At 45.7% G+C, this 12,366-nt stretch overlaps 1 protein-coding gene across 4 annotated transcripts in view; it reads left to right on the top strand.

Annotated features, from left to right (window-relative positions):
* The window catches only part of PXK (PX domain containing serine/threonine kinase like), a 104,549-nt gene that overhangs the window by 84,990 nt on the left and 7,193 nt on the right, over positions 1-12,366 (top strand). The window contains exon 17 of one of the 4 annotated variants that reach the window (XM_036737358.1): positions 2,942-3,001. In XM_036737358.1, coding sequence (XP_036593253.1) covers positions 2,942-3,001 — 60 coding nt within the window. Of the gene's footprint in view, positions 1-2,938; positions 3,006-12,366 lie in introns of all 4 variants that reach the window. The other 3 variants (XM_036737357.1, XM_036737360.1, XM_036737359.1) reach the window with 3 other exon arrangements.

Here is a 12,366-nt window from a genome sequence, read left to right as displayed (position 1 = left end):
CATATTCAACTCACCCTGTGCCTTCTGTCTATATATATATATATATATATATATATATATATATATATATATATATATATGTATGTATATTCCCTTCAGCTACCCTAATACTGAGGTCTCATGAATTATACACCTCATCTTTCCATGTAGGAATGTAAACAAAACAGTTCAACTTTACTAAATCCCTTATGATTTCTCTTTCTTGCTTACCTTTTCATGCTTCTCTTGATTCTTGTGTTTGAAAGTCAAATTTTCTGTTCAGCTCTGGTCTTTTCATTGAGAAAGCTTGAAAGTCCTCTATTTTGTTATAAGTCCATATTTTGCCTTGGAGCATGATATTCAGTTTTGCTGGGTAGGTGATTCTTGGTTTTAATCCTAGCTCCATTGACCTCTGGAATATCATATTCCAAGCCCTTCGATCCCTTAATGTAGAAGCTGCTAGATCTTGTATTATTCTGATTGTGTTTCCACAATACTCAAATTGTTTCTTTCTGGCTGCTTGCAGTATTTTCTCCTTGATCTGGGAGCTCTGGAATTTGGCGACAATTTTCCTAGGAGTTTTCTTTTTGGGATCTTTTTTAGGAGGCAATCAGTGGATTCTTTCAATTTCTATTTTACCCTCTGGCTCTAGAATATCAGGGCAGTTCCCCTTGATAATTTCTTGAAAGATGATATCTAGGCTCTTTTTTTGATCATGGCTTTCAGGCAGTCCAGTAATTTTTAAATTATCTCTCCTGGATCTATTTTCCAGGTTAGTGGTTTTTCCAATGAGATATTTCACATTGTCTTCCATTTTTCTTTCCTTTGGTTCTGTTTTATAATATCTTGATTTCTCATCAAGTCACTAGCTTCCACTTGCTCCAATCTAATTTTTAAGGTAGTATTTTCTTCAGTTGTCTTTTGGACCTCCTTTTCCATTTGGCTAGTTCTGCCTTTCAAGGCATTCTTCTCCTCATTGGCTTTTTGGAGCTCTTATGCCATTTGAGTTAGTCTATTTTTTAAGGTGTTGTTTTCTTCAGTATTTTTTGGGTCTCCTTTAACAAGTCATTGACTTGTTTTTCATGGTTTTCTTGCATCATTCACATTTCTCTTCCCAATTTTTCCTCTACTTCTCTTACTTGCTTTTCCAAATCCTTTTTGAGCTCTTCCATGGCCTGAGACCAGTTCATGCTTTTCTTGGAGGCTTTTGATGTAGGCTCTTTGACCTTGTTGACTTCTTCTGGCTGTATGTTTTGGTCTTCTTTGTCACCAAAGAAAGATTCCAAAGTCTGAGTCTGAATCTGAGTCCATTTTCTCTGCCTGGCCATGTTCCCAGCCAACTACTTGATCCTTGAGTTTTTCATTGGGGTATGACTGCTTGTAGAGTAGAGAGTACTTTGTCCCAAGCTTGAGGGGCTGCGCTGTTGTTTTCAGAGCTATTTCTATACAGCAAGCTGTGCCACAACAGCGCTCCTTCTCCCCCAAGAACCGCCAATCCAGACCTTGACCCAGATCTTAAGCAGGCTCTGCACTCCTGCTCTGATCCACCACTTAATTCCTCCCACCAGGTGGGCCTGGGGCCAGAAGCAACTGCAGCTGTAGCTCTGCAGCTGCACCACCCCCACTGGAACCTCAAATTCCTTCACTCTGTCCCCGCAGCTTTTCCTACTAACCTTCTCTGTTGTCTTTGGTGTTTGTGAGTTGAGAAGTCTCGTTAACTGCCACAGCTCACTGATTCAGGGCACTAAGGCCTGTTCCACCTGGATCCTGGTCTGGTTGGTCCGTGCGAAGCCCACGCTGGGCTCTGCTCCCAGCTCTGTGCATGATAGACCTTACCCAGTGACCATCCAGGCTGTCCTGGGCTGGAGCCCTGCTTCCCTGTGCTATTTCATGGTTTCTGCAGTTCTGGAATTTGTTCAGAGCCATTTTTTTTGGTGTTTGGACGGTCCTGGGGGAGAGCCCTAGACAAGTCCCTGCTTTCCAGCCGCCATCTTCAGAAAATGGAAATCTTATCAGTGTGAACAAGGAGGAAAGATCGGCACTCAGATGGAGGAATAAGCCGGGGCCTGGATGATATCTAAGCTGGCTAGCCATCCCCTGAGTAACTGGGGATTTTCTGTAATGTCAAGTGCCAGAAAATAGCACCTCCCTGCAAAAAAAAAATGGGAATCCTGCCTGCACTATCCATATCACCCACAGGACTCTGGGGAAGAACATTTTGTTTTTAATGCAGTTGCATTCTCATCAAGTGCCACGATTGCCCTTCCCATCTGTGGTATCACCTCAGGGGTGGCCATTGGGACAGGAAGAAATAGCACCTTCTGTTGCGCAGGCTACTGAAACTTGCCCAAAATGGGATAGATGGACAGATGGATAGATGGGTGGACAGAAGAATGGGTGGACAGATGGGTGGGTGGACAGATGGATGGGTGGACAGATGGATAGATGGGTGGACAGACAGGTGGATGACCAACTGACTGAATGAATGAATGAAAGAAAAATCATTTATTAAGCACTTCCTATGTGCTAACCACTATACTAAGTGTTGAGCATACAAATACAAAAGTAAGGTTAAGTCCCAGCCCTTAAGGAGCTTATATTCTAATGGGGGAAAGAACACAAGTCAAGGGGCGGTGACCAAGGAGGAGCTCTTGGGATGATGAAGGAAGTTACAGGGATGGCAAGTGGGGCTCCGGGGAAGTAGGCTGACACACACATCCAGGAGTGATGGCAGAATTGGTTCGATTGTGGAAATGGATTCTAAAATGGACCAGACCTGAAGGAGCAATGAAAGGCAGACAGAAGTGGAGTCCATCAATGAATGAGTTTTCTCTGAATTTTCTGAATTGTATCACCACTGAGCAGAGAGTATATAATCCTTATCCATGTCCTTGGCTAATGCTGAATTTTCCATATTCTTCTTTGGTTAATGTGACACTTTTTTTTTTTTTGGTCTTAGCAGGATCTGGGGCAAGTTCTCCACTGACATCCCCATCATCTCCAACCCCACCCTTGACAGCAGGTGAGTGAGTTGTCCAAAGTGTAAGTTTAACTACTCCTTCACAACCAATGGGATGGCAGCTCAGCTAAAAATTATGTTATTCCATGAGCTCATGCCTGAGCAAGAGAGGACTGTGATTGAGGAAGCAGATGGTTTGATTCCTCAGTATTTGAATACACATGTGGTTCTCCCTGGAAGGATTTCCCTGTAAATATGGTTCACGTTTGCAGTGACCAGTTGATCTTCCATGTCCTATTTCGATATGCAATATGAGCCTGGCTCACCCAGTTATTTTTCCCTGTGGATAATGGAGATGTGTTCTGTGAATGTTACTGGGACATTTGGTAGTCTTCAACTCATTGCCTTGGTGATGAGTTCCATTTATAGATTTTGAGGTACCCTATGTCTACATGTGATCTGTCTCATCATGGTTACCTAAGGACTTGATCCTCCAAGTGCCACCTCCAAATATGTTCCACCATTTTTTATTCCTACATGTAAAGTTTACTACCAACCGTTTAAACATTTAACCACTCACAATCGGTCAAGTGCTTGTTGCTGGCACTTAGTTTGGGAAATTTTCCATTTGTAATAAATTTTCCAACTCTACCTCTGGCCCCCAGATTTATAGTAACAATGGCTACAAACTCATTTGGTAGTTTTTCAGTTTTCAGCCAATGTGGTCTAGACACAGGCTCCCTCTAATCAAGGGTTTCATTACATCAGCCCTTCAGTTTCTAATTTCTCAAAGAATAAGCAGAATTCTGTGCTTGGTTTTGCTGAGAATGCCAGCCAGAGTCTTCTAGTATATTCTTATGAACAGAACCAGCTGAGCAGTCAAGTTAGTTAATAAACATTAGGTAAGCTACTATTATGTGCCAGGCACTGTGCTCACTGGAGATAAAAATACAAAAAACAGTGTCAGTCCCTGCCCTCAAGCTGCTTACAATCTGTTGAGGCACGAGCCCCCACAGAGGGCAGCTGCAAAGATAGTGAGCTAAGCTTTCTCCTTAAAGGAGGTTGTGGACTTCATGGCCCCATCCTCCCCAAGGCTGATGGGATTTTGTAGATGATGAGGTCATCCTAATGGTGAGGTTCCTGGCGTGTTGTGCACAAGTCAAGGAATCCCCGTGTGAGAAATAGATAATTATCTTATGATGTATCTTAACCCATTCCCTGAATAGTATCTTTCTCCCATTGTCCCCCACCATGTCTGAATGAGACCACATTGATTATACCAAGGATTTTGTATGGAAAAGATGAGGGGCATTTAGTTTTTAGAAATTGAATACTATTGAACACATAGTTATCTTTAAAACTTTAGGGTATTTGTAGCACCCCCTAGTCACACCAACAGGTTGGATCCCTTGAGGGCCAGCTACCCCAGGTTCAGGATCTGGGTCTGCCCTCCTAAAACATGGCTCCCAAGCCCTCACCATTGCGCTTACCCTCGATAGTCATTGGACACAATTCACTCATAGCCAAGCCCTTAGCGCACCGAAAGCAGGAATGGCCTTATAAGAAGCATAAGAAAACACCCACCTGGGGTCACAACTACACATGCTACGTGACTGAGGAGTTGGTAGGCACGTGCCTGGAGTCTAGGGGATACTTGGAGACAGCAGTACCCCAGGGAACATGGCCCTCAGTGCTTTCCCCTTCTTGTGGGACCCTCTTGCTGTTCCCCTGGGCCTGGCTTCTCTTCTAGGAATCACACACCTGCGCTCCCTGGGCTAGTTCTGCTCTGCAGCTCAATCCTTGACGGTGCTTGGGACCCTCAAAGCTGATAGTGACTGAGCAGGCCTACTCCTTGCTGGGTGCCTTCTGCTAGGCAGGTAGATGCCATGGCTAATGTGGGGGAGTGGTTTAAATCCCCTCCTCCCCCCCACCCCCAAGAAGCAAAGAACATTCCCTGTTGAGGCCCACCATAGCTGTCCTGTACTCACAGAGCTCGTGCTCCTCAGAGCCCCCAGAGAGGTTTGATTCACAAAGGGCAGGGCTCCTGGGGGTCTGCTGGAAGCCCTCTCATTCCAACAAGTTTAAGTGGAGAACTTTTCCCACCTCCACGAAGGGGTAATAAAGTGTAAACATTTTTTTCCCCTTGAGTTTAAGAACTGAAATACTTCCTCATCTCTGTTTCTTGCTCCTTATTTTCTAGAAGTTCATTGATTTGGCTGGCCTGGGGTAGGGAGACTCTTCTTCCACCTCCCCCACTCCACTTAATTTGATAACCCCACGGGATCTCAGTGATGTGGCACCCCCCTCCTCAGGCTCCCACCTGGGGGTGGTTCTAAAGTCTCCCTCTGGGGCTCTGCCCTGTGCTTAAGGCCCTCTCCTGTTCTCTATCTCTTCACCCTTATCTCTTCTGCTCCTTACCAGATACTCTGTGCTATAGTGATAGGAGTGCAGATTTAAAGCCAGAAGGGATCCTGGAAGCCATTGAGACTGCCCTTCTCATTTCACAGAGAAGGAAGGGGAGGCTGAGAGAAGTGTGCCACCAGGGGGACCTGCTGTCCACCCTTCCTTCCCCTTTTCCAGGCCCCACCACAGTGCCTCCACTTCCCTGCCTTGGTCCCTCTGCTCCTACTCTTCTCTAGGCCTTGAATGACCTCTCTACCGACTGCCCGATTCCTCTCAAATGCCGCCTCCTTTGGGAAGTCGTCCAGAATGGCCTTCCCACAGTCTTCCAGCCTTTGCTGGTCACGCTGGTCTACTGGGCAGTTGGCATTCTGTTCTCAAGAACAGAGCTCTTCAGTCCCCAGTTCCAGATTCCAGCTTGGGTCCTTCAGTCCCTCCAAAGCGATGAGAATAATTCAAGTGATGGGACCTTTTACTTCTGTCTCTCCCCCACCCTGGCACTCAGTCACCAAGTACTTAGTAGGTGTCTGTCTATGTCAGGCACCATGCTGGGCCCTAAGAGTGAGTGGGAATTGAGGAAGAGGAAGCAGGGAATGGAGTCAGCTTTTTCTAGAATTTTAGCTGTGAAAGGGAAGAGGGAGGGAAAGAACAATGGCCTGAGGGGATGGCAGAGTAAAATAATGCATCTCCAAATAAAACATCTTCATGGAAGCTGGATATGCTTTTCATCAACCAGTCAAGAGATATTTCTCGAGGCCCTGCAGGGTTCAAGATTTGAGAGGTGCACTTAGCTGGCACGGTGCCAGCAGGTGGGCACTCCACTAAAGACAGAACGAAAAGCCTCCATTTAATCTCATTTAAGCCCCCGCAGAGCTGCTTAATCTGGGCGGGTGAACTTGTTCTTGAAATGTTTGCAGAGCTGTAGTTCAATATTGTTGGTTTCCTTCATAATCCTGTGGGTTTTATTTTATGCATTTAAAAATTTCATTGTATGGAGGCCTCTGGAGGCTTCCCTGGCCAGCCCAAGAGTCCCAGTTATGAAAGGCTTTGAATGCCAAGGAGAGGGAATCCTGGAGGCGATAGTGAGCTCTTGGAGATTATTGAGTAGGGGGTGACACAGTTGGACTTGTTTTGGGAACATCCCTTTGGTGGCTGAATGGAGAATGGATTGGAGTGGGGAGAGACTCGAGGCAGGCAGACCACCCAGTAGGCTATAGATGAGGGTCTGCACCAGGGAGTGAGGGATGTATAGGACAGAAGCTGCAAAGGAGAAATCGACAGGCCTTGACACCAGATTGAATGTGGGGGAGTCCGGAGTGACTCCTAAGTTGTGAACCTGAGGGACGACTGGGAGTTTGAAAAGGAGAAGGATTTGGGGGAAAGATAAGGAGTTCAGTTTTGACCATCTGTGAGATGTCTGATAGGCAGTTGGTGATGCAAGACTGGAGATCAGCAGAGAGGTTAGTGGAGGATAAGCAGGTTTGAGATCACTGTTGCTGTTCAGTCATTTTCAGTTGAGTCTGACTCTCCGTGACCCCATTTGGGGTTTTCTTGGCAGAGACACTGGAGTGCTTTGCCATTTCCTTCTCCAGCACATTTTACAGATGAAGAAACTGAGGCAAACAGGGTGAAGTGACTTGCCCAGGGTCACACAGCTAGTGAGTGTCTGAGGCTAGATTTGATTTCAGGAAGATGAATCTTCCTGACTCCAGGCCTGGTACTCTAACCATTGTGCCAGCTACCTGTCAGCTTCAGCAATACAGATGGTAATTGAATCTGTAGGAGCTGATGAACTTGCCAAGTAGATGGTTTAGGAAGAAGAGCAGAGTGCCCAGGGCACAGCCTTTGGGGATCCCCACCATTAGCAGGAGTGATTTGGATGAAGATCCAGCAAAGGAGACAGAAGGGCTCTCAGATAGGTAGGAGAGAGTGATGGGCAGTGTCAAAGGCTGCAGCTAGGAAGGATGAGGACCAAGAAAGGGCCATTGGATTTGCCAGCTAAGAGATCCTTCCTTGGTAACTTTGGAGAGAGTGGTGTGGGTGGAATGAGGAGATCAGAAGCAGGATGGGTTGTAGAGAGTGAGAGGAAAGGAGCCCCCACTGTAAGTGGCCTTCTCTAGAAGGGAAGTGGGGCAGGAGATAGTAATTATCCAGGATGGAAGCAAGTGAGGGGTTTTTGAGGATGGGGGAAACACGGACTTGTTTATGAGCAGAGGGAAGCAGCCAGGAGAAAGCGTGTGGTAATGATAGCGGGGCATTCTACTGGATGAGGCAGGAAGAGAGGGGCTCACCCAGGTCTGAGGAAGTCTTGCCTTCACTTAGATCTCCTTCCTTCTCCCCCAGCCCCAAGGCTAGCAGTTTCTGCCCCCTGTTCTTCTGATCCCCATGATTCAGGATAGTTGCTGGCCTGTCCAAAACCTCCTTTTCCCACCTCCCACCTGCTAGACTCTCCTTCCTGTACAGCTCAGCCTGACCCTACCCACAACTGCCTAATCCAGGAATCTTAGTCGAGGCCCCCAAGGGCCATCTAGTTCCTCTCAGTGGCCATCTCATTTTTGTTTGAAGACCTCTGATAAGAGGAGACCCACCACCTGCCTGTTCTGGCCCTGCTATTAGCCACCTGTGTGCTCAGGCCTTGTCACCTACTTGGGTCTCGGTATCCTCCTCCATAAAATGGAGGGATCGATTGGACCAGATGGCCACCGGACTCCCTTCTGGTTCTAAATGACCTCTGTAATCCTTCTCCTCTGACCCTGAAGGGAATCATCGGCCCCTGGAGCACTTCCCTCATTATGTCATCAGGCTTCTATCTGCTCCTCTCAAACCCTGACCTGATGCTCCCAGCCCTTCTCTCTGGGACTGAACAGAGCAAATTGGACTCTTCTCCATCTTCTGGCCCCTCAGATACTTGAAGACACCCCCCTGGCCTTTGAAGCCTTCTCTTCATCAGTTCTTTGAGACAGTTTTTGTGTGTTAATGGCATGGCATTAGAAGAGGATTTTAGGGAGAATATTTATATTAAATTGATAATATAAAAATTAATTTAAGAGATTGACCTAAACTATAACTCGCAAGTTTGTTTTTAAAGCAGGACTGTCAATTAAAAAGTTGAATTTATGCCCCCAAAATGGAAATCACATAATTGTGAGAAAATAAGTAACATAAAAATATGCATATGCAACAAAATATTTTCAGGCCCCAAGATAATATCATTAAAAATAATAACGTGGATTAGGGATTTAAGACCACGTGGAAACCAGTTGGCTAGCAAACAATTATGCTAAAGAAGGAATGTAAAGTAATGATAATGAAATATTTAAAAGATTCCAATAACACTAAAACGATTTCCCAAAATCTATGAGATGCTCCCAAAGTAGTTCTCAGAGACAAATTTTATAGCTGGAAAGAATTTACTTTTATCCCAAGTAACTGAGCCCGAAGGGGTTTGCATCTATGAAAATTCATGAAGTAATAAACAAGGGATAGCATATTTTTTCTTTAAAATGAAATGCAGATTTCCTATTCAAGGGAAAGATGCTTTATTTCTCCTTCTCTGATCTGTCCTCTGCACAGCAGCATGATTGGTCTTACTAGAGCATGGGGTTGACCAGGTCACTCCTTTGCTCAAGAAACTCCATTGGCTCCTTCTTGCCCCAGAAATAAAATTCATTGTGTTCCTTTGGACTCTCCCTCCCTGTGGCTTGTGACTTCAGCTCGTCTCTCCAAGCGTGGCTGTTGTCTGTCATGCACTCCATGTTCTGGTCTCTGACATTCCAGCCCCTTTGCCTTTGCATTGGCTGGGTCCTAGGCTTGAAATGCTCTCATCTTCTTATGTCCACCTTGTAGAATTTCTAGCTTCCTTCAAATCCCACTCAAGCACCTTTCCTAGTAGTAGCCCGCGTTTTTATAGCACATACATTTGCAAAGCTATTTCCGTAGGTTTTCTCATTTGATCCCTGTGAGGGAGGTACTGTTATTATCCCCACTTTACAGGGGAGGAAACTGAGGCAGACAGAAGTTAAATGCCTTGCCCAGGGTCATACAGTGTCTGAGAAGGGGCTTCCTGACTCCCAAGTCCACCCTGCCGTCAGCTGCCAAAAAGCCTGTCTTAAACCCCCTAGTCACTAGCCTCCTCCCCAGGGAAATCCCCTTATGTGTTTTGTATTTAATTTTCTGTGTTTATCTTGTTTGTAAAATGTCAGCTTCTTCATTAAGGGCAGGGCCCGGGGTTGTATTTGTTGACCCCGGCAGCCGGTGGAGCACCTGGCCAATGAGAGCCCTTAATGCGGGCATTGGAAACCATTTCTAGACTTCTTGGTTCACATTGTCAGCATGTTATTCTTCCATAACTGTAATGATCGGCCCAGTAGTAGTATCTTCCTTTCTTAGGTCATTAGGCTCAGTTGTTGTAGTACTAGTTAAGAGAACAAGCTTGATGGGATGGCTAGAAAGCAGGCTTGGAGTTGGCAAGGCCTGGGTTCAAGCCCAGCTCTGGAACCTTTGTGAGTCACTTAACTTCTGGCCGTAGGAAACTCCCTAGGACTTGGGACCAAGAAATATCCAAGCTTTTGCAAGGGCATATTTTGCATATGTTTGCAGTTAAAGATAGCCCTATACTTGTGAAATATTTCTGGCAAATAGCACAAAGACTGTTGTGATTTCTCCAATGGTACCAGCCAAAAGCAGTCATATGCTTGCTCATTGGTGGGTTTCCAGTGTCAAAAACCAGCATTACCCTTCTGGGAATGCACCTAACTGCCCCTCGCTGGTCTTGGAAGCCATGATGGCTGCCATGTTGATGGCCTTGATGCTGGATGTGGGGCAGGACCTTGGAGAGCTCAAGTACCGGTCATACTTTTTCGTGCCTTTTTCCTTGTAACTTGTAATAAACATCCCCCTCCTACTTACACTTTCTATTAGTAAGATAATCTCCATAGCACATTGGCCAGAGGAATCTCTTAAAATATCCCAATTTATGTGCACAGAGGCCTTAATGCACCCTCATTATCTTGTGGCCCACTGTACTGATTTGTGATTTCTTAGTTCTGAAAGAAGGATTTGAGAGTGGGAAGGGCTCTGTGGGGCATGATAACAGTGATAATAATGCCAACTGGCATTTATAGCATGCTTTGAGGATTGCACAGGGCTTTATGAATATCTTGTTTAATCCCTGACTAGGTACTATTGTTAGCCCATTCTAGAGATGAGGAAGATGAGGCAGAAGTGAGGGGCTTGCTCCAGGTTATACAGCTTCTCAGTGTCCACCTGATTGAATCCTACCACTTAACCAAAGGAATATCTTCTCCAACAGACCAAACCAGGGGTTCTCCACCCCGTCCTGAGGCCGTCCCTTCCACTTTGAGGGCAACTCTTCCTCATAGCCCTTTGTTGTTGGTTTGGTTCCATTGAGCCTAAATCTCTCCTTTGTGCCCTCCCCCCCCACCCCCACCTCAGCCCTTCTGGGGCAAGGCCAATGCCTCTTCTATGTGCTGGCCCTTCAGATCCCTGAAGATGACTCATGTCCCCCCGGAGTCTTTTCTTCTCCAGGATAAGTATCCCCAGTTACTTCACTTGATCCTCTTGGGTCCTGCACACAGAGGCCCTTCACCGTCCTAAGTGAGAGAGTACTGAACCTTTCCTCCAGGTGGTTTTGTATGGTTGGGTTTGGGGTTCCAAAAGGAACAATTGACAAAAATAGAAAAACCTGCGAGTGGCGTCCAAAGGAAAGTCAATGACCCAAAGACCAGGATGGGGAACGTAAAGGACGAATTATGATCCTAATTGTACCATAGCACTGTCTGGTTATAATAAGCTCCTTTAATTATGTGACTTAGAATAATCATCTGTCTGGGGCTCTGAGGTCAGCAAAACTGGAGGAATAAGTACTATCACCAGCCCCTTTTACAGAGCCTCAAATTGAGGGATTTGCCCAGGATCACCCAGAATTAGAATCCACGTCTGCCGAGGGCCAGGCCTGTACGCTCCCCACTGGGCCGCCTCAGCCCCCTTTAATGGTCTCCTCTGCACCTCGATGTGTTCTTGGGGCCGAAGCTTTTACCAACATTATTGTTCTTTTACGCTTGAAGACGCTGTTCCCTCGGTATCAGAGGGTATCCCAGCGATCCCCTCGTCCGAGGCTTCCTGACTTTTATTTGTTGGACCCCTTGGGCAGTTGGATGAAGCCATGGCCTGTCTCAGACTTAGGGTTTTAGATGCTTAAAATACACCAGATTTCAAAGGAAACCAAATACATTGGGAGACAGTTATCAAAATATTTTCAGAATCACGAGTCCACCGACTCCCAGGTGAATCTGATACAACTCACCCATTTTACAAATGAGAAAGCTGAGCCCTTGAGGAGAAGAGTGATTTACTCCGGGCCTCATTGTATGTAGCAGAGCTGAGATTTGCTGTCCTGGAGTATCCCAGGTGTGTGGGTACCGTTGTGGTGGATACATTCTTGGGGCATAATCAGGGGACACACTTTCTCCTCTTTGTGCTAAGTCACGGATTTAATTCTCTTGAGGACAAGATGAGTCAGCTTTAAGGAAGATAATGTGACTATGGAGCCTCTTGCCTTCAAAATAAAAACAAAGCCCAGGGTTCCTCCTTCTCTTTTAAGAATGCTCACCAGCTGTATTTTAATAGTTTAATCCCTCCTAATTTTTTCAAGGCAGGTTTTCATGTCAGATTTTGTAGTCCCCTATGAGAAAAAACCAACAAAACCAAGCTTGATTTTCAGGTGTCTGGGTTTTCTTGATATAACTTTATTTACTGCAGAAAGTCATACCTAACCAAACAAACAGCCCTTCAGTTGCCCAAGCCTTGGAGTGATCCTTGTTCTTCTGAGTGTATGAAAATAAGATTTTACTGGTTCAGAAAAAAAGGGTGCTCAGGGAGGGGGAGGACGTATTGAGTTATCAATGATTTTTCCAAATATTTAAAGGATCTCTTGGATGTTTACAAAGCAACGGCTGATTTTGTTGATTAGGCTGTGTCCTGGTTTGGCGGGGGGAGTCACTGTCATG

The sequence above is a fragment of the Trichosurus vulpecula genome, chromosome 9, assembly GCF_011100635.1.
Source record: "Trichosurus vulpecula isolate mTriVul1 chromosome 9, mTriVul1.pri, whole genome shotgun sequence".
Taxonomy (NCBI): domain Eukaryota; kingdom Metazoa; phylum Chordata; class Mammalia; order Diprotodontia; family Phalangeridae; genus Trichosurus; species Trichosurus vulpecula.
This window is presented reverse-complemented; position numbering and strand designations above follow the sequence as displayed.